Genomic DNA, 23,180 nt, shown 5'->3' on the forward strand with positions numbered 1-23,180 from the left:
GGATTAAACACAGAGTTACCACATGACCCTGAAAGTCAAAGAAAAATGAAAACATATGTCCACACAAAAATTGGTACACAAATGTTCATTGTGGCATTATTCACAAAGCCAAAGAGTGAAAACAATCCAAATGTCCAACTGGTGAATGGATTAAAAAATTTATATATGTGCAATAAAACATTATTCTGTAATCACTCATAGCACTGACAGTAACCCCATATTAGCCTTGGTACAGTTCCCTGCACCTCAATTCTGTAGGGTTGCACGAAGAGGATTAGACCACACCTTTATGTGCTGTGGATGCGTTGCAGAAGAGGAAACATGTAACCTGAAAAGGAGGAGGAAAAGAGAATAAATTTCCTAACTACATATTCTTCCCACTCTTCAGTTTCTTGCTGGTCCATTCCATTTAACAAACCAAACCACAAGTCAGAAAGTAAGGGAGTGCTTGCTGTTACCCATAAAGGATATCTTCCTGGGGCTCAAGGTAGGGTAAGAGGGATGGGAAAGAAATTTGATGAAACAACTGGATGATTCAAGGGAGAGAAATGGAGTAATATGATAATCCAATATAAGAATATAAGAAATAAGGGGAACAGGAACAAAGCACTAGTTGGAGATAGCACTTAATGACAGAGCATTTTTAACTGAAAATGTTTAAGAGCCTTCATTAAAAGCAATGATTATAATTGGATACAAAACAAATAAACAAATAGCCTTTATCAGATGTCACTTACAAGAGACAAGTTTCTCTAAAACAGAGATATGAAAATATCAATAGTGAAAAGTATGGGTAAAGACGTACATAAAACACCAGCCAAACTGTATTAATATCAGGTAAATACTCAAAGGAAAAACAGTAGAGATGAAGGAGGATACTTCAAAATATTAAATGTCTTAACTTGCCAAGATGACTTGTAAATTGTAAATAAGAAAAATAACATACTAAAATTTATCCCCCCAATATAACCTCAAAATTCAAAATGAGCAAAAATAAATAAATAATAATTAAACAGTAAGAAATGTTAATATGAAATTTCTCAGAAAATAATAGAACTAACAAAAAATCAGTACGAAAGTGGAGAACATAAACAGCATAGCAAACTGCATGGTACTAGCATAAAACCAGACACAGAGACCAATGGTACAGAATGGAAGACACAGAGACAAACCCACACAAATACAGTTATCTGATCCTTGACAAAGGTGCCCAAAAACACTTATTGGAGAAAAGACAGGCTTTGTAACAAATGGTTCTAGAAAAACTGGTAATCCATATGTAGAAGAATGAAACTAGACTCTTTTCTCTCACCCTGCACAAAAATCAACTCAAAATGAATCAAAGACCTAGGAATTAGACCAGAAATTATGCAACGTGTAGAAGAAAATATAGGGTCAACAGTCTAGCATATAGACACAGACAATGACTTTCTCAGTAGGACCCCTAAAGCTCAGGGAAATAATGCCAAGAGCTAATAAATGGGATGGCATCAAATCAAAAAACTTATGCCCAGCAAAGAAAGCAATTAAGAATGTGAAAAGAGGCTAGGTGTGATGAAGCATGCCTGTAATCCCAGGGTCTTGGGAGGGTGAGGCAGGAGGATTGCAAGTTTGAGGCCAGTCTCAGTAACTAAGTAAGGCCTTAAGCAACTTAGTGAGACCCTGTGTCAAAATTTAAAAAAAAGAAAAGAAAAGAAAGTGATGAGAGGACCTACAGAATGGGAGAAACACAAATAAACCAACTAATAAATGGGCAAATGGATTAAACTGACCAAATTGAACTCTACACAACAAATAAATCAAACAACTGCAGAAACTCCTTTTTAGCATATGCAAAATATAAAAAAGTTACCATAGCCAGGCCATAAAGCAACTTTCAACAAATTTTAAGGGACAGACCAAAATCATTTAGAGTGTATTTTGTAATAAAAGGTTTTACATTTTACATTAAAAAAAAAAAAACAGAACAAAACAAAAAAATGACAGCTGGAACAATCTCCATCATAATGGTAACAATAAAATATTTTGAACAGAATAATAATGAAATATATTAAAACTTGAAGGACAACATTCATACTGGAGAATTAAGAATTCCTGTAAAAAATTAGAAAAAAATAGCAAATAAACTAAAGAAAGTAGAAAGAGAAATAGGAAAGAGAAGAATAGAAATTAACAAAATAGAACACAAGTGGAAAAGCTTAAAAATTAATAAATTCTGCCAAATTCAATAAAGAAAAAAAAAGAGAAAGCATAGATAGATATCTAATGTTAGTAATAAGGAAGAGAGAAGCACAATAAGTACTTCAGATATTACAGTTAAAGGGAAAATACAAATAATTTTCGGCTAAAACCTTTAAAAATTTAGATGTAGATAAGTTCCTAGACAACGCCACTTGTTAAAATTGACAGTAGAAAACTAAGAATGGAGAATAGTCCTGTAGCTATTAAAAACATTGAGTTAAAACTTTCCGCAGATAAAATTACAAAGCCAGATGACTTTACAAACACACTTGATCAACTGTTAAGGAAGGAATACTAACATCCTTAAATAGAATTTTCAAGAAAATAAAAGAGGGAAACTTCCCCATTTCTCAGGAGGCCACTATATTCTATATGAACATTTCATAAGAATGTTATAAGAAAGGAAAACGATAGGCCTGGAAATAGCCCCAAAATTTATCTGTTGTAGAATATATAAATATATTGTGGCATTCATATAGTATGGAAGAAAAAAAAAGGAGTATAACTACTTGCAAATGACGCATGTGAAATATCGAAAACATGGTGGTAAGGGAACCACATCAAACATAAAGGATCAGGCGTAGGATTACATTTGTTCAAAGGTCAAAATTATAAAACCAAATTTATTGTGTTTAGCGAAGGATACCCTAAACCATAAATGAAAAGAAGGATTTGATTACTGTGGAAGTATGGCTTGGCAGGAGGGGCAAGTGAGGAAGGCGATCTGGAGAGCTGATGATGATCAGCTGATGATGACCTTGTGAGAAGTTGTCCTGGGTTTTCCTTTGTGAACTTCTCTGTATATGGGCCATCTTTCCTAAAGAGAGGGAGAGAAAAAAAGACACATTTTCCTTGAGGGTTAGGATGGCTGTGATTCCTGAGGAGGGGCAGGTCAAGGAGGTAGAAGGGGTAGAAAAGATCCCCCATGGTACAAGGGCCAAGAGACAAATTTGCTTCCTCTGCAGTTTTATAGGCTCAAGTCCAAAGGGGCAACAGCTACCCAGGGGAGTGGTATTGGTCTTTGGTACCAGCATATCTGCTTTATTATTCCAGAAAGCTTTGCTAGTTATGGGGAGAAAAATCCACAATAATTCCTCATTAACTTTCATTTCATAGAAAGATGCCTGTTTAGGTCTGAAAACATTCTGTACCTTTTATACTGCCTAGTCCTTTATTTAGACTCATTTCATGTAAACCTCTCAGATATGAAAACTAGTTCCTTTGTTGTTGCTTAAAAAATGTGAATGAGCTAATTCTCATAATTCTTGGTACAGCTCCTTAAGGTATTATTGAGAGTAAATTCAATATTTAATGCTGATCTACAATGCTCAGAGACCTGTTCTTTTCCTGATTTTTACTAACTAGTAGAATGTGTAGAGTGGAGACACAAGTGATACATCATTGTCACCAGTGAATACTGTGCCTTGAGGGTAAGAAACTATTCTGGAAGTGGAACGGGATACACTATTAGAAGATTGTGTTTCCAGTAATTTCAAATATGTATGTGGTTTCTACATATTCTTTTCAACAACAGTAATGAACAAAGAAACAAAAATAGAGGTGTGTGTGTGTGTGTGTGTGTGTGTGAGAGAGAGAGAGAGAGAGAGAGAGAGAGAATTAACTTGTGGGTGGGGAGGGAACAAACTCTGGCCATTGATTAACTGCTGTTACAATACTCAAAACCTATCATTCTTAGATGAAATGGCCAAACAAGACTTTAGGTTAAAAGCAAGATAATGATAATGAATAAAGTTGGTTGCTTTCTCTGTTTCTTTAGTTCAGATTATCTGCAAATACACACCTCATTTTGATTGTGCTGGAAGAACCTCAATATATCTGAAGGGTTTTACATAAACTCATTTAAAATCCATACATAAAATCCACACTACAATTCAGAGAATTGTATATGAGGAAGGGTTCTGCCTGACACACATCACCAATAAGTGTTAGCTATCACCGTGATAAAGTATTCATTTGATCCCTCAGCAGAGTCACCACTTGGTCTTGTTGGCCTTTCCATAAAACATCCCAGGGAACACAACCTCCATGGACCTAGGTACCTCCTGCCTTTTTGTAGGCCTTAATTTTGATATTAGGAAAATGAAGATCTTGGATTCTTTAAATTATTTGACTGGAAGGTTTTGTCTTCATGGAGTACCATAGGTTTCCTCCATGAAGTTCAGGCCCATTGAGTGTCACCAGTGGTTGGGTTGGTGCCATGGACAGGGAGGATGCATCAGGCTAAGGAAAGGGGTTCTGGCTTCTTCAGGAGGCAGTGTTTACTTTTCTCTGGGCAGAGGTTGTGGAAGTTAAGAAAACCTGGTGAAACAGATGCCAGGGACAGATGTTACCTAATTTGGTCAAAGAACAAAGTATGTAAAACATTTGGAAATCCTCAAGAGTGCATGGGGATGGGGACACCTGCATGAAGGGCTCTGCATCTCACAGGGTGAGATTTCAATCAGTTTGGGTTTGGGGGAAGCAAGTTTCTGGATTGGAATCTTGACTGCACCACTTATTAGCACTACTTCGCGCAAGGTACTCCCAGGACATGATATGCTTGCAGAAGGTGTTTGAACCTCATATTGCTTATGTGTAAAATGAGGTAAACATCTATGTAATGAACAATAAATATCCTGGGATGGAATAGGACAAAGCAGAATGGGTTTCATTAAATAAAGGCTGCTATCATTAAAAGAAAATTAAAGCCAGGCAGAGTGACTTTGAATCGAAAGTTCCAGGCCAGCCTCAACACTTAGTGAGATCCTCATCAACTTAGCCAGCCCTGTCCCAAAATAAAATAAATACACAAAGAAATAAAAAAGGACTGAGGATGTAGCTCTGTGGTAAAGCCCCCTTCCCAGCCGTTTGATTCTTAGTTCCCCAAAATAAAAATGAATAAATAAAAAGAAAATGAATAATCTCATTCCAGACACATTTACTCCTGCTTTGCTGAGAATTCTCAAACCTCAGTTGTTTCTTTTAATGATAGCACCCTTGATCCCTCACTGCCCCTCCCCACCCTGCCCCCACCCTTGGCGGTGGAGTGCTGGAAAGAGACGCATAGAGAACTGGGCAAACCAGGTCCCAAGCCCCCTCCTGGCATGGTGGGGCCTGTCATGGCGGCCCAGTGACAGCTTAGGTGATCCCACTTCGCTGAGCAAAAAGAATGAAAGGGTCGAAAGGTCAGCGCTGCCCAGACCTCTGCCAGGCGGTCGCCAGGTCTAGCCTAGTGCCAGCAACAGTTCAACTCTGTCCAGGTCTCCCAGCGGCGCTGGGCCCGCTCTGACCCCGGGCTCAGCCTTAGCTCAGGCGCCCACCTGGGGAGGCGGCGGTCAGGGCCTCGGGACTAGCAGCCGAGGCCCCTTAGCCGGCGGCTGGGGACTGGCGCCAGCGCCCCGGAGCGCACCGGGCCAAGCTCCGGGCGATCCCGACGCTCGCGTGCCCTCCCCGCCCCCTCCGCGCCTTGCTTCTCCTCGCTTCGCCCCGGCGCCCGCGGCCCCCACCCACCGGCCGCTCCTCCCCTCTCCCCACCCTCCTCCTCCGCCCCCTCCCCTCCCCCGCCGCCTCGCACACAGCGCGGCCGAGCGTCTGAACCTCTGGGGCCGTGAGCGCAGGCGGCAAGGCCACCGCACCTGCAGAACGCTCGAGCTGCGGAGCCGGCACCTCGCCTCGCACCGCCCGATCCCTTTTCCCCACTCGCTGGGTTGCCCATGACGCCCACGACCCCCTGTTGGCGACAATGACCACTTCCCTGCAAGATGGGCAGAACGCCGCGGGCAGGGCGGCTGCCCGGGACTCGCCGCTGGCCGCCCAGGTGTGCGGCGCTGCCCAGGGGAAGGGCGACGCCCACGACCTGGCGCCAGCCCCCTGGCTCCACGCGCGAGCGCTCCTGCCCCCTCCGGACGCGACCCGCGGTTGTGTTGCAGACAGGTAGGCACCCCTCCGAGGGCGCGGGGGAGTGTCCTGGGTTGGCAGCCGGTAAGGGGGTGAGGAGGCGGTCCTAGGGGTGAGCCATGTGCTCAGAGCTGGGCCAAGTTTGTGAAAGTCTCTGAAGACAATTCCCTTTGAGCTTGCTTCTACCAGATCAGCAGGACATTGCGATCTTGCAGCGCCTTATTATAAATAGCGTCACCGTTTCATTGAGAGCTCTCCGTGTTTCTCGACTCTGTCCATTGGTGTGAACTAGGAGGCCAAACTCCAGATTGTCCACCCTCTGCTCCTGCCTAGTGACCCAGCATTGTCTTCAAAATATACAGTCCTTTTAATTTTATATATTTTTTAAAAATCAAAGCATTAATGAGTTCACCTCCCACATAGAATCTTACAGCGACCCATGAGAGGCAAAGCATGGATTGACATTTGAGCAGTCTTTACTGTTCAGCAGGAAAGAATAGAGGCTTTAAAAGGTTTCTCAATCTCCATTGCATCCAGCACAAAGTGCCTTTAGAGTTTGCACATACTTTTGGAAGGAAAAAAAAAAAAAGACTACAACAGCATGAAAATCTATGAATCTTTATTTTCATACATTTAAATGGTACGTTTTTTCCCCCCTTCAGGTTTTCAAAGTGCTCAGACTTCAGTGAAATTAAAATTACTCTCCAATGGACTTGTTATACTAACAAGTTCTATTAACTTATCCCTTTAAAAGCACTGCCTTTCTGTTTAGTATCTATAAGCATTTGAAAAATCAACAGACTGTGTGTGGGCAACATTGTGAATGAAATTTTGAAGAGACATGAACTGCAGCTATAATTAATAAATCATAACTTCCAAAAGTGACTGGTAAAATATCAAAGAGATGAATTCACTAAATGTAATTTATATGCGTTGTCAATTTTATGTATGCTTAACAATGTCTAACTCCTTATGCTAATTTTGCACTAATATTTATATAGTTCATAATGTTGCTTCAGGAAGATTATTGAAAGTGCAGGAAATGGAGTTTCCATGTCTTGTGATTTTTTTTAAAGGCAAAAAAAAAAAAAAAAGTAGGACTATTGTAGATTTATTTGTATCAATTAACACTTTATTTTGATATCCAGAAAATATGTCACAGACCTTTCCAGTACACTTGATATATTATTAGCATTGTCATAGAGTGGTACATGTTGGCCTTAACAACACTTTTTAATCCTGACAGCAATTATATTTTACATTCTGCTTTATGTAAATTACATCCTATGTTCTCTCGGTGTAGGAGAAAAAAGAAAGATCTTGATGTTCTGGAAATGCCATCTATTCCAAACCCTTTTCCTGAGCTGTGCTGTTCTCCATTTACATCTGTGTTGTCATCGGGCCTGTTATCCAAAGGGAATTCAAGGAAAAAACAGGTATGCATTTCTAAATTTTCAAATTCAAGTATTTTAGGAGTTCTGAATCAATACAGTTTTAAGATTTTCAGTATTATACAATATTAAAGAATTAGTGTGGCCTAAGCTAAATAACTCTATTGACTGACGTAGTCCTTTGGGCTTGCTTTCCTCTTAGGGCCTTAGTTTTCTCAGCTGTATAATGGGAGTGTTAAAAGTTCCTTCACAGAGTCTTGAGATAGGTTAAAAGAGATAATATATATGAAGTGCAGTGTCTAGAAGCTGATTTCATTCACTGGAAAGGAAGGAGAGTTATGAGTGATAATAGATCATTGATTTTAAGTCAGGAATTGGAAGGGGGTGGGAAAGGATAGTGAAAAGGGGATTGGCTGATCTCTTATAATGCTTTCTTTCATATTCATTTTAAACCCCCACCTTGACAACCTTATTATTTACTAAAGGAAAGTGATGTAATGAATCTGGCAAAAGGTAATTTGAATTTAGGATTCAACCTGTCCTCTTCCTTTCAGTGAATTCCAGAGTTTGAAGGCTCTGGCTGCAGAGTGCATATGACATGTAAGTGATGATTAGAAGATAGAATTTATTTTTATGATTTTCTTTCTTTTCAAATTTCTCATGAGACAGACTCATGCAAATTAGATAATAATGACCAAGCAACCAAGAGATGTTAATCATTATATATTTTGAGAAAAAAAAATCAGTGCCTTTGTAATAATTCATCTCTTGTCAAATACTGCCTCCAAGTTTTGAACCAGCAAAACAAAGAGGATGTACCCTGAGTGTGGATAGTCATGACTAGAGGGGGATTTAGGGAACAGTGTTTTTGTAGGTCAGGTTTAGCAAAATGGAAAATGAGAAAAAGATGCTAGGCTGTTATTGGCTCCAGTAGGCTTCTTCTGTCTTGTTGGAGAAAGATCACTGCATGTGCACGTAGGAGCACAGGGTCCTGGCTTGACTTCTAGTGACTGATCCTAGAAGGATATTCCACCTTACAGGATCCCTTCTTGCCAGTCTCTCCCTAGGCTCAAGGCTGGGTTTCTGTGAAGAGTGTCCCCAGGTTGCAGAAAAGAAAGGTTCCTTTTCTTTCTTTGATATTTCCTTTTGCCCCCACCTAGACTTTGCATTTAGAACTTGTCCCTTTTGTTTTTATTCTTTTGTACATGCTCAGTTCTTTGGAATGAGGGAGGTTTTGAGAACACATGAGTCTATCAGTAATTTCCCAAGCTCAGTATTGTTGTGACACACATATCTTTTTTACAAGATGGTGTTCCTGGCCCAGTTATCTCTAGCTTTTAGTTGGGATGATGTAAGGGATTGTATGTAATTGTATTATTCTATCAAATATCACTTATGATGGAAATCATTTAGGAGAAGATGACTTTTCTTTATATTGTTTTTGATTTTTTTTAACCATCCCAGTCATTTTAAAAATTCTTTTCTCCCAATAGGGAAAGTGGAAGATTGTTACTTGCTATTTACAAATAAGTGACCAGAAAGTTTAAGAGAACCCAGACTAGAAATATTAAATTTAATTTCGTCTTTCAAAACCAAAGTCAAAAAATCATTTTATGGAACAGACTATATGACCATAAGTAGTAAAGTACATTGAAGCCACAAATAGGATATGTTTTATCTCTTTTTGCAAATAAAATGCCCCAAGGAATACAATATTGTAGACTTTCAGTATTATTATTTTAAAACGAGAGCTAGAATGACAGAATCTATATTCTTTATTCTTTCTCCCTCTTTTTATAGTGCTGGTCACATATAGTGCTCAACCTATATCTTTATGTTTACTAATAGTGCAGATTTAGAGTGTACCTTCCTTTATATACATGCATGAGAAAAGTTATTTTTAAACTTTTTTTTTCTAATTTCTGATTGAAATTTGCTAGGAAATCATGCTTTAGTAATGGACTCTAAACACCTATTACTTGAAGAAAAGTAAGGAGTAAGAGATCTTTAGCCCTCTTGTCTCAAGCTTTTCAGTCCCTGGGTCATTTTAATGCTTGGACACAGTTTGTGCAGTAAGTTTAGTTAATTGCTTTCTGGGACTATATAGTATAACTGATTCAGAATAAAGTCTCTGAACATGTGAAAGATTAAGCTTTGTGAAACAGGGTGTTCTGGAATATTTGAGTTGGGAGGGAGTTTCAAGCTCATTTAGTCTAATGCCCTTCTTTTACAGATGTGTAAATTGAGTCTAAGAAGTGCTAGGTACCTAATAGTGGCATAACTTCAACCTGAAATCTGCATTTCTTGAGGGTTTGACTGAAATCTTTTAAGAAAACAAAATTTGGGCCATAAGAGTTGTAATAGCAATAAGCATACATCAGCATTATTAGCTACAACTCTACTAATAATACAAGAATACGAGGAATAACACATGCTATTTGTTAATATTTGTCTAAGGACCTGGAATTTCTCTATTCCCCCCCACACCCACTTCTTGAAATGCAACTATCTCTTTGTGTTTTTTTTTTTTTCTTTAGCTTTCCCATCCCTAAGATTGATGTGAAAAATCTATCAAGTTCTTGGACATATCAAGAAATACTTATGAGTGTCATTAATAACTGGCTTTTATGTATAGTTTATGATCCACTGGATATTATATTGTGAGAACAGTAGGAAGTGCCACTTACCTTTTAAGATTGAAAAATGAACATGCAAAACTGGAATTGGTTTGCCCATCCTTCTGCAGTAGAAATGAGGGAGATCAAAAAGAGTATCATGTCTCTGTGTGCTCTGCTTCTCACACACTGTTTCTGGACTACTTTGTAGTGAGTTAAGACTTTTTTGTATATTCTGGAAAAACAATGTCTTCCAAATAATTAAGGAATTAGTTTTCCATGTGCTCTGACTTTAATTTATTTCCTTTTGTCTGTCAGGGACTTTCAAAAGATAAATGAATCTCTGTCCCCAATTTAAAAGGCCTGTTATGTCATTTCTTTGTGATGTCAGTAATTATTCTGGTTTGTCTGTGCTGAGCCTGTATGTGTGCTCTAAAAGGAATCTTGGGTGACTGCTACATTAATTGAGTTTTCATATACTCCTTTTTTTTTTAATATGCACAGAAATAGAAACAAAATCTGCCACATTCTCAGTTTTGCAGACTCAGCAATTATCAAGATTTTGCACCATTTATTTTATATATTCCTTTTGTAAGTTTTCATTTTCTTTGTTGAAATGTTTTAGAGGAAATCATGGATATCTTGTCATTAGAACTCTACCTAGTTTTATAAACATCTTTGAAAAAATGAATTTAAAAAAATAAGACCCAAATGCCATTATTCCCTAACAAAAATAACAACAATGCTGTGGTACCATCTAAAACCATCCATAATCAAATTTTCTCAGTTGGAATGGCGAATGAAATCCTCAAATTACAAACTGGATATGTTTCAAAAGTCTGCAAATTAGTTCTTTGGGAGTTTAAATTCATTTTCAGATGGAAACAACAACATAAATTGTATTTTGGCCCTCCAGGCTGTTTTACAAAATCCCATTTAATGTGAAATGAAACACAAATATATATGCAGAGAGAATAACAAAAACAATACTTGCTCTTAATAGGGTTTCAAACAAATCTATCTTTCTAAGAGCAATTTGCTACTTTTGAATACAGATGTTTGATGAATATAATTATTTTGGAGAAGTTATAAGTGTACAGATCTTTGTAGTAATGTTAAAGTAGGCTTTACAGCAATGCTTCTCAAAGTTCGGTTACTAAACCATGATCTTTGTCTTCAGAATACTTGAATCTCTTGCAGAACTCACTGAGTAGTAATGTCCTGGGAAAGGACAGAAGGTTTTGTCTTATGTTTTTCTTTTTGACATATGTACAGAATCAATCAGTGCTGCTCTTAATCTCTACCACTTTTAGACTCTGACCTTTCAAAACTGTGGACAAATCTATTTAGATGAGAAAAACTGGGAATATTGCAAATGGACTTTTGTAGCTATTCTAGCCATGTATTGATTGACTGGAGGAAACAGAGCCTTAAATGAACTAGCCTGAGAGGTTATATTTTAGTACCTAAAGGTCAATAGTTCAATGGTCTCATAAGAGATTAGAACTGAGAATTAGAAAGTCAGCAATCATGAAAACCACTTTCTCTGTTCTCTTTTATACTCCAACAGGCATACCTCATAGTCTCTGCTTCTTGTAGATCCCTTTCATTTTCTGATATTTCTATGTAGTTTTGCTTGCCAGTGGACACCCCTAAGTTCTAACATTAGTGGATCAGTACTTCATTACTGACTGGAGTCTGTATCTGGAGAGAGTTATTAGCTCTGTGTGTCCCACTCTTGCCAGTTGTGACCAAGGGAACAGCAGGGATGTGGACCAGTGCTTGCTCAACAAGGGTATGGGAGGTTCCGTGAGGAGGTACAGATTCAGTAGGCATGGCATTTGGAGGCAGGGAAGAGACAGTGGACAGCTAGTGTCCTGGGAGAAAAAATCTCAAACAAAAATAAGAGGGCACACAAACTAATTCTTTTCATATATGTGTGATGTAGGATGACACAGGAATTTGTCTGACTTAGCCCATCAGTTTCAGGGTATCCAGTTTCTTTGCCTCAATTTATTTAATTAATGACACATATTTACTAGACAATGTTTTTAGTTGATGTCACTCTTCAGGGATGTCCTGAATGTACATCTTAGTGAGGTTCCTTAGCCATTGATGACAGGAGCTACCCACTCAGTATCCTCTCAACCTCATGCTAATTATCTTCATTTGTAGCAGAAAACAGCTGCCTCTTCCTATTTTAAAACTTAAATCCTCTAGCAGAGCTTCCATTTTTCAAGCTTTTACTTCCAGTTTGGTTAATTCTCAGGGTACATTTGCAGTCCAACCTTTATCTTCAGTATGGGCTTATTTTTTCACTTTTTGAAAACCCAGTTTCTGCTTTGTTTTTCCCTGGGGAACATATATAATGTTCTATCAAGAAGGGGAAAATGTAGTCATCCATGGATTAATATAAATGTGAATCAATTAATATAAAAAGATTTCTGCAATCTTACCGATATTACTTTAGAAAATGTCTGCTCATATGGAAGAGTAATATGTTCTATTGTGTAAGTATACATTTACATGTGTTAGCAGGATTACATATATAAGTGGGACTGGGAATTGTCTCTTCAGCATTTTTGATGAAGTGTAGCTCCAGGGAGACCCTAGGAAGTGGCCACAAGGAGAGAGGGAAGTATCCAGAGTTAATTTAGTAGAGAAACAAATGAGCTGATATAGGAAGAGAATCCTTGTCCTTTCTTTTGGCCAGAACATTTAATGTTTTTCAAAGCTGGAGAGAAAATAAACACATATAGGAGTTTTAATTTCTTAATCAGTTTATAAATGCTTTTGTTTCAAAATATCATTAATAATTTTGTGGTTTATTCACACACATAGATGTAATGCTGTATGTTCTGGTTGGGTTGACAGGCCACTCTCAAGGTTTTTAAACCCTTAATAGCTCTAAAGAATATTACACTTATAAAACATCCTATGTACCACTTTTAATATTGTTATCTGTGGAAAGAGGTGAGTCATTATGATGTGATTGAAAGATAGTGATCTGGGAGTCAGTCAGCCTAGTTTTTAGCATTGTTTTACGACTGCTAGGTTATGTGATAACAGACTATTGCCCACACTTTCTGGGTCCTAAAGCTGTATAATTTTATTCTATTCCCAGAGCAAGTGATTTGGATGGCTCTTGAAGCACTAATAACGCGTATGCTGTTAGATACAGGAGTTGTGGAAGGTTTCTTTGGTCTCACTGGTAGAAGCTCCCTCTCAGTCTCCATGCACATCTTCCCATATGATCACCACATCTCTTTTGATAAAGAGCACATTTGGGGTGCCTTGGAGAAGGAACACTAAGGCCACCTTCATGGAAATGATGGGAACTGGAGGGTTTGGATAAATTAAAGATTGTGCATCAGAGTCAAGGTTTATATATTAAAAAGTGAACCAGGAAGTGTCTCACATCTAAGAGGGACCAGGTTGAGGTGTGAAGATGAAGTACAGAACCAAGTATTTAAACTTAGAAATAAGAATATGTGATAGATGTGAGCATTTGAGCTGGGGATGTGGCTCAATGGTAAATTGCTTGCCTGGCAAGCATGAGGGTCTGTGTTCAAATCTCCAAGCACCAAAAAAAAAAAAAAAAAAGATGTGAGCATTTGAGGCTGGTGGCAGTCCAATTGCATTTGGCTCTACTTGGCTAAAGTGTGTAGAATAATCACATCCTCAGTCCTTCTCTGAATTCCTCTTGCCAAAACCAAAGAGGAACACTTTGTGGTCTTGTTATTCACTGTTATATCTTTCCACAAAGCCAACTTGGATCTATATATTTTTCATCTCGGCTGCTTCAATCCTAATTTAAGCTACTGTCTTTCTCCCTGCAGGAACCATATCTGGAAGCCATACATGGCTTTGCTTCTATATTAGCCTATCTTGGTCCATTCTCCATACAGTTATTACAGGGAACTTTTAGAAATGTAGATCATGTCATGTCATTCCCTTGTAGAAAAGTTTTGATAACTTACAAAAGTCTCTGTTTCTAACTTTGGCTTATAGGACTCTAGATGGTTTGACCCCTGTCTATTTTATAAACCTCCTGTGCATTTTACCCTCTGTTTATCATACTGAAGCTTCATCCTGTCTGTGAACTTGAAACAAGCTTTTTTTTTTTCCCCGCCCCTCTATATCAGATCTTTGGCTTGACTATTTTCTGGGCCTGGAAATTCTTCCTGACTCTTTACATAGTCGACTCCTCCTTATTCTTTAGGTGTTAGCATAAGAACATCTGAGCAAGGTACACGTTTTTGACCAGATTTCCCGAAGTAGCCTGCTTTTTTATTTTTAGTTTTTAAAACCTATTACATTTCTCAGTTTATTTCCTTTGTTGTTTTTACCATAATCTGACTTGCCTTACTTATCTATTTGGCTTAATTATGTATTGCTTTCCATAATCTGAATTGTTTTCTTTCTTTATCTGTTTGGTCTAATTACATATTGTTTTCCCTTCCAAATGGTTCATTGATTTAGGTTCTTATGTTCAAAGAATGATTGAGTGTATGGATTATTGAAAATAAGTACATAATTAAACCAATTTTATCAAATTGTAACATATTTCTTCTAATCATAATAAATTATCTTCCTGGTCTTCATTAAATTAAAAATATTTATAATTCTATTGAAAGATTCTATTTACAAAAGTAAAATTATAGATGAGGATCCTGGACTAATTGGATTTTAGCAATCTAAATTTTTTGCTTTAATTTAGCACATAGGAATTTTTAATCAAGTGTAATGAAACTAGTGGAGACATTTCTGACTTTATGCAGTATTTTTCTTTAGTGTAATTGTAAGTGAAGTGTGCTCAGTGGATTTCTATACTCTTTTCAGCTTTCTGTATATTTATAAAATCTGTACAGAAAATCTTGAATGGAAGTATCAGGTGGGTTTGAGTCTCTCAGACCAATGTAAATGTTAGCAAGTTTTAATTATTCAGTATTCATTTCACTGATGAAATATTTAGGTGAGTGGTCATTATATGGAAATGGAGAGACATATACCTATTAAATATATGCCAACACTCCCAAAGGGGTACACAAACTCATAGATTTAAGAAAACCAGTTTCCAGATCTTCATCTTCTATGTGTACTTTTCCTTAAAATGTGTCTTCAAGAGAACCCATTTGTGTTCACATTCACATGGTTTTTCCTGATACCTTGGGGCATGTAACCTTCTAGTGCATCACACTCAGGGAAAGTTCCTTTAATGATTAATTAAAGCATCACGAATCAGAAGGGATTCCTATCATTTTATGCCTCAAACCTGGGGGTTTTTTTGGTACCTGGGATTGAACTCACGTGCATTCAACTACTGAGCCACATCCCCAGCCCTATTTTGTAGTTTATTTAGAAACAGGGTCTCACTATATGCACAACCTCCAGTAGTGCAAGAAAAAAATTATGTATATTTAGAGACAGAGCTCATTACCTCATCATTGCTGAGGCTGGCTTTGAACTCTTCAATTTTCTATTTTTGACTTGAGTTTTTCCAGGTCCAGGCTGTTGTCAGAGAAGATATAACCCACAAGGAAGAGTTTCCTAAAAACAAAGTAAAAACTGCATCAATGAGAAACTTTGATTCCTGAAAATGGCCTTTTGTCATGTATTTCAAAATATTTTCTACTATTCTTAATACGTATTTATTAGGTGGTACACACCTGTAATCCCAGCTACTGGGAAGACTGAGGCAGGAGGGTCAGAAGTTTGAGAATAGCTGGGGTTATTTAGTGAGACACTATCTTAAAATTAAATGGAAAAAAAATTAAATGGGATGGGGATGTAGCTCAGTGGTAGAACACTTGCCTGGCATGTGCCAGGCCCTGGTTTCAACCTCTAGTAGTGCAAGAAAAAATTATATATAGATGGATTTATGGATTAATATATAGATAGGGTGGATCAGTAGCTGAAAGAAAATGATATGATATAGATTAGCACATCAGATAAGGTTCCCAGGGAAGCTGACTTAAAACAGGTTTGCATTTAGGAAGTTTCCTGGGGAGAGCTCTTGGAAGCAACAACTTCAGGAATGGACACAAGAAGTCAGTCTGCACTGCAGCTGTAGCAAAAGCCCCAACCCATCCCAGGAACTCTGGGTCTTGGATAGCCCTACAGAATTGTTCCAAATTAGGGCATGGAGACTGGACTGCCTAGGAAATGCCTGACCTTAGATATGGTAGCTCTCTTTAGCAGAGTGCAGTGGCAGGCAGGGAGGTCTTAGTTACAATTTCTTTCTTCTAGTCAGTTTTGCGTCTTTGTGAACAGAAGACCTGATAGGAGCAATTAGAGGAAGAAAGGTTAATTTTGGCTCACAGATTCAGAGGTCTCAATCCATAGCTGATTCCATAGGTGTAGGCTCAGTGTGAATCAGATATCATGGCAGAAGAATATGGCAGAGGAAAGCAGCTCAGGACATGGTAACCTGGAGGCAGAGAGTTCTGCTTACTGGGGACAAAACATATACTCGAAAGACACAACCCTAGTGAGTTTCTTCTTCCAGGTGCTACTACCTTTCTACAGTTACCTCCTCATTAGTCATATCAGCAGATTAATGTGCTTACTAGGTTAAGGCTCCCACACCCAATCATTTCCCTTCTGAAAATGCTTGCATTGTCTCACACATGAGCTTGTGGGGGACACCTTCTATCTAAACCATAACAGTTATCCTAGCTAATACTCTTAATACCTGGGACTACCAACAATTTCAGGTTTTTGAGTAAAACTCAGTGATAAAACTCATACATGATTTCTTTCAGTTTTTTAGTTTTAATTCAATATTGTGGTAAATTTGTTTTAGCAAATCATGTTATGAACTATTCATTTCCATTCCAGTCAGTTCTCGTCATAATCTATAATATAGTATTTTAATATTTTCTACTTCTTAAAAAATTATATGCTAAAGACTAGACTGAATTTGTTTTTATTAAAAATGTAAGAAATTTTTATCATCATCAGTACTTTATTTAATGGAGCTATTTCTAGTTCCATACTTGGTTTTTATTTAATTAGGTCTAAAGCTGAAACTCAGACATATAAATGTACATTCATACAATTACCAAAGGAATTCTATGTACTTTTTAGCACTTCATCTCATTAGAACGCTTGGTTCTGTATTATTTTAAATTTTGACTGCAATCAGCTATTTCTCTTATAAAATATAACCCATGATTTATTTTTTTCAATGATTTATAGTAATTTTTCTCTTGGAATGATATTGATATCTCTATTTAATTGAAAATTAAAGTTAAATTTTACCTGATAGAATGTGAGTCTGATTTGGCTGATTGATATGTTAGGACTAACTTTAATTATGTGGTTGACATTTTTATTAAACTGAATATGCTAAATCTGAAATCATAAACTTTTGATGAAAATTCATTTCAAAGCTAAGACAAAAGCCACTTTTGAAAAAAAAGTTGCAAAAGCCTTCGAGTATGTTGGTTTGCTCAAGGTATGATAAAATTAACACATTTTATCCAGATATTCCTAAGAGTATTAGTTTAAACAAAATGCATTTAAGTGAAAGAGTACTAAGTCATTAATGGTAAAGCTTTGCTAATGAAATTGAGAAAATGAATGAATCTGACTGGGTAACAAACCTTTTTTGAGTTATGTGTTTTCAATTTATTGTTTTCAGTTGTGTTATAGGAGGCCCTAAATAATTCACCAGTTGACAATTAAAGATGATTTTAGCTCAGATGAAATTTAGAGGTTAACATTATCTTTCCTCACCTCTGTACTCCCTCTCTCCTTTACTGTATTAGTCAGCTTTTTATTACAGTAACAAAATATCTGGGATAACCAATGTAAAAGAGGAACGGTTTATTATAGTTCACAGATTTGAAGGTTTCAGCTTATGATTAGTTGATCCCATGATTTTTGAGTGTGTGGCAAGGCAGCCGATTGTTCTGAGGAGCTCTCATGGAGCAAAACTACAACCTTATGGTGACTGGGAAGTAATTAAGAGAGAGAGGGAGGAAAGGGCTGGAGTTGCAATCTCCCCTTCAAGGACATGACTCCAGTGGTGTAATTTCCTCCTACTAGGCTGCATCTCTCAAACGTTCCACCACCTCCTAATAGCACATGGACTGCGGACCAAACTTTTAATACATATGAAGGACATGAGAATCCCAAACAATAGCATTTATGCAACCTAATTTTCTTAGTACTTATTGTCATCTGACATATCACATGTTAATACATATATGTGTTTACTCTTAGCCTTTTCCCTGTGGAACATAAGCTCTGCAAAGATAGGAACTTTGCTTTATCAAGTTGTATTTACTCAGTCTCCATCAGGCAAGCAATACATGTTACTTAACAGGCTCTTGGTAAAGTTTTGCTGAATGAATGGATAAGTGTTTGGGGAAGGAGCAGAAAAATGATTGTTAAATGAGAGAATATTTGGGAATATACTGATAGTTTAATATAAATGATATTGAATTTGTAAAGAAACTTAGAAACGTGAAGTTTAGTTTATTTTCTGGGAGGGGTCTGATATTGTTAGATGGTACCGAGATCCTTGTCAGGATAAACGTTTGAGTTTTGTTTTACCATTATAAGCACATTCTAAATTTGGATTATGCTTGCTCAGAATAAGTTCTGTTCTTTGTCTCTTTGTCCTCCTTGTAAGTATTTTCAGTCTACCAGCACATGTATGCCTGTTAAAAAGCAAGGATACTTTATGGGGCTGAGTCCAGGAAAGTTTTTCAATCAATTCACATTCACAGTGTAAGATTGCTTTCATTCTTGGGAAGGGTGACATGCGTGTGAAGCACAGTATTCAGATGAAAGGGCTACTTTGGTATTATTTAACTGTGTGTTGGCAAGACTCTGGCCAGTATCTGGTTTCTTTTTAGAGCCATTTTGCATTATATTACAGTACTCTGACCGTGCTGTGCCAAGGAAATTAAGATCAGCTGGAACACTCTGTAGGTCATTGGCTTGGAATCTTAGGGCACTGGGAACTTGATGTTTTGTTTTAATGACCTCATTTAGGCTGAACCTGCCTTTGTCCCCAAAGCATAAAGGCCCCTTTACAAACCATGCCTGCACCTTGGGAAAGATATGGGAGGGGTTCAGAGAAAAATGACTAAATATTTGAAGGTTTTTGGTCAACCTCCATGTATAACATACTTAATAAATTATGATTCTTTAGTTGAGAAAGATGAAGAGGAAGTATAAAGTCTCTCAACACTGATTTACCCACCAAAGTCCACGATATTGGAGTATAATTTGAAGGTTGGGGATAGTTTTAAGAATAGTAAAGGGAAGAATGTTTACTGTTCATGTAGAGTTTATGGGTCTTGTACTTTGTCAGGTGCTTTTCAAAGAGATTTCCAGGGGATTTCCCTCTTGTGAAATGAAAAACCTCCTCCATATTTCTCATAATGGGAATATATGACGAGTGCATACATGTGGCTCACGTGGGGACTGTGGGAGGGTCATGGAGGAGTTGAAGTTGTTTGGTAAACACCTTTTGGAACATTAGTTTTAATTGAAAATGAGAGGAAACATTTTTACATGAAGATAAACATTCCTGTAGTTGAATAGAATCACAGTTTACATGATTTTTTAAGAATAAATTAAATATCTTTGCATTATTGTCTACCCTGAGATGGAAAGGGCTGTGCAATTACTTTAATACGTTTTTAACGATACATTGTAATCATATATTATAGTGTCATTCATTGTGATTTATTTGTATGTGCACATAACATAATTAGGTCGACTTCATTGTCCAGGACCTCTCCTTTCCCTCCACTTCTCCCTTTTTCTGATTCCTGTCCTCTATTGGTTTTTCTGCTGTTTTCATGAGATCCCTTTCCTCTGCTTTTTTTCGGTATAGTTCCACATATGAGAGAAAACATATGACCCTTGACTTTCTGAGTCTGGCTTATTCCACTTAACATGATTTAACATGATGTGCAGTGGTGCCCCCACTCCCCTCACCTCCCCAATCCCCGCTGCCCATTTTGGGTAGTTCTGGTGAAAACATTTGAGAAGCAATAGTGTAGTTTTCGGTTCTGTGAGAAGTGAGTCTTTGTAACCCTCTAGAGAGGTTTTTTTTTTTTTTTTTTTTTTTTTTTAAATCACCTCTCCTTTCTTCTCTAGCCAAAGTTCTTTCTTTCAAGAGAGTCTCTGATTTTACTGGTACCTGCATCTGTATTGAGGTCGTTGGTTTTTTAAGCATTTGAATAGTGTTTTCTACTCAACTTTTCTGCATCTTGGCAGGAAATGACTGTCACCAGAGTCTCTGAGGACCACCTTGTTCCTCAAGATCTATTTCTCAGTTCTTATTTCAATGTCTCAGGAGTTTGGAACACTTTTGACTGTTCTTTCCATCCTGAAACACTTTGCTGACCTCTGCCTCCTGCAGATTTCTGCTGTAGGATTTTAGTTCTGGTGTTCTTAAGAGCTTTGTCTTAAAACTTATTTTCATTTTATTGCTTGGGTGAGCTCATCTACTTCCATAGCCTCAATCGTGGTATTATAAATCTAGACTAGAACTTTATCCTGGGCTGCCTGCTGGATTCCTTCACTTATAAAGCCCATGTGCATCTCAACCCAGCATATTCCAAACAAAACGAATACTTTTCCTCTTAAACTTGCTCTTTACCCTCTGTTTCCATTCATTGGGAATGGAATGCTCTCTCCCTACATTAGAAAGTCAGAAACCTTATCTCACCTTCAGCATCTTTCATTCTTGTCTCTCCTCATCCAGTTGGTTGAGAAGACAGTTCTGAGCTTTATCCACCTTACATGACCTGTGTGGCATTGTAGTTGTTCAGGCCATATCATCTCTTTTATGACCACTTTGAGATTCTCCTCCTTGGTTACTCTGATTTTTTTGTGTCTTCTTCTGTTCCTAGGAATATTATATGTTTTGACTTTTTTTTTAATTAAGGAGGCAAAATTTATAAAACATAAAACTAACCTCTAAAAATATTCTTAAGCTTTTAACCATGTTTATAGTGTATCTAGTACATTCATTCATAGTATCATGCCAACATTGTGTTTGTCTAGTTTCAAAACATTTATATACCCTAATAGCATCCCTGTTTCCATTAAACAGTCACTCCCCATATTCCCCTCCATGTCCTTATAGCCATCAGTCTACATTTTGTCTCTATGGATTTACCAATTCTAGACGTTTCATAAAAGTGAATTCATATGATATATAACCTATAACCTTTTGTCTGGTTTCTTTAACTTATCCTGTTTTTGAAGTTTATCATTTTGTAGTGTGTGAGGTGCATTTTTCCCATGAAACAATTCCCAGCATGTAGAGATATAACTTTTTTTTTTCTTTAGAAATAAGATGTTGTTCATATAGTATGTGGTTGCCCTCTCTTTGTGCCTTTGTTCCCAATTCTATTTTGTTTCTCCTTTCTTTCTTCTATACAGGAACTGGTGTTCTGAGGTTGATGAGTATCCTTTACTTCCGCATTTTTATACCTTTACAAAACATAGAGCACTGTAACATTTTAATCATGTATTCAAAATATTTTGCTCTGCAACTTACTGTTTTCATTTGATGTTTTTGATTAATCCATATTAATGAATGTAAATCTAACTTTAATTGTATTTAATTGTACATAGTTATCATAACTTATTGTTTCTCCATCACAATAACTTAGCTTGTGTGTATGTATATTCTTGTCCTGTGTGCAAGGTTTCCCTACAGTATGTGTATAGGAGGGAATTGCTCAGCTGTTGAGCAGGTGCCTGTTCAGTTTTACTAGATATTGTGGCTTGTTTTCCAAAGTGGTTGCACTCACCAGCACTATTGCCTCTATGTTTTCAGAATTTTTAGTTTTTCCCAATGTTTAACGAAATGTAATTGCTGTGTTAATTTGTATCACCTTGATTTTTTGTAAGGTTGAACATCTTTTCCTTTACTTCTGTCCATTTCCCCCTCTTCTTTGTGAATTATCTGTATTTTTCTACTATGTCATTTGTCTTTTTTTAATGATCGGTGAGAGTCCTTTCTGTGGTACAGATAGTAGTCTTTTGGCAACTATAAATGTTGCAATTCTGTTTTCTCACTAATTGTGATTTGCCTTAACTTTGTTTACAGTGTCTCTTTGGATACAGAACACTTTTATTTTAGTTTAGTTAAACCTACTTTTGTGCATCTTATTTAAGGAATTCTTTTCCTTTGTCTTGTGAATGTATTCTCATCTAGTCATTTTAACATTTTCCTTCTTACTTTGGTCTTTAATGCTGCATGATATGTTTATATATATATATATATATACACAATATGAATCATATATATATGAATATCCACTCATACAAATACCACTTATTAAACTAATCATCTATTCTTTTGCCAAAGCTTTTAAAAACTTTCTTTAAACTGAGTGTTGAAGCACATGCTTGTAGTCTCAGCTACTTGGGAAACTGAGGCAGGAGGATGACTTAAGCTCATGAGTTCAAGAACAGGGAGAAAGGATGGTGGTGGAAGAAAGCAGCTCAGAGATGGCACCAGGAAGCAGAGAGAGAGAGAGAGACTGTTCTCCTTACCACAGACAAAATATAAACCCCAAGGATATGCCCCCTTCAACGTACCTCCTCTGGCCACACTCTACCTGAGTAGTTTAAAACAGTGCAACATCTTTTCTCTCACACTGGTTAATGAGGAACATATATCATGCCTTTATATTAGTAGTGACACAGTTTTCAATGTACTTTCAAATATGTTGTCATTTTTATTCTTTTAACATATGGGCATAGTCAGTAGAATACTTAGCTTTTTCCCAGGTTAGTAGATGGAAAAAAAAACTGGATCCAAGATCATGGACTAAATCATATAGATAATGCCTAACAAAGTCAGAACTTGATCCCAGATTTTCAGATTTCAATGATAGTTCTCACCTGACATGAAATTGATAGTTAGAATTCTACTTGAAAATAAAATTATATTAAAAAAATTTACTTCTTTTTTTTTAACATTGCAAATGTTTAAATAGTGACGAAAAGAGACATCCTTTAAACCACACATCAAACCCAACCTTAATATATT

The 23,180-nt window shown here is 37.1% G+C and overlaps 1 protein-coding gene and 1 long non-coding RNA gene across 4 annotated transcripts in view; one reads left to right on the forward strand and one right to left on the reverse strand.

The window, feature by feature from the left end:
• LOC139707650 (uncharacterized) overlaps positions 1 to 5,240 on the reverse strand; it is a 168,777-nt gene extending 163,537 nt beyond the window's left edge. For both annotated transcript variants that reach the window (XR_011709115.1, XR_011709116.1), the window contains exon 1: positions 2,922 to 5,240. This is a non-coding gene — a long non-coding RNA (uncharacterized lncRNA). The remainder of the gene's footprint in view (positions 1 to 2,921) is intronic.
• A 563-nt stretch (positions 5,241 to 5,803) lies between these two features.
• Positions 5,804 to 23,180, forward strand: part of Grb14 (growth factor receptor bound protein 14) — a 112,939-nt gene continuing 95,562 nt past the window's right edge. For both annotated transcript variants that reach the window (XM_071619125.1, XM_071619124.1), the window contains exons 1-2: positions 5,804 to 6,174; positions 7,442 to 7,574. In XM_071619125.1, coding sequence (XP_071475226.1) covers positions 5,984 to 6,174; positions 7,442 to 7,574 — 324 coding nt within the window. In that variant the 5' untranslated portion in view covers positions 5,804 to 5,983. The remainder of the gene's footprint in view (positions 6,175 to 7,441; positions 7,575 to 23,180) is intronic.

Source organism: Marmota flaviventris, chromosome 11 (assembly GCF_047511675.1).
Source record: "Marmota flaviventris isolate mMarFla1 chromosome 11, mMarFla1.hap1, whole genome shotgun sequence".
Classification (NCBI taxonomy): Eukaryota; Metazoa; Chordata; class Mammalia; order Rodentia; family Sciuridae; genus Marmota; species Marmota flaviventris.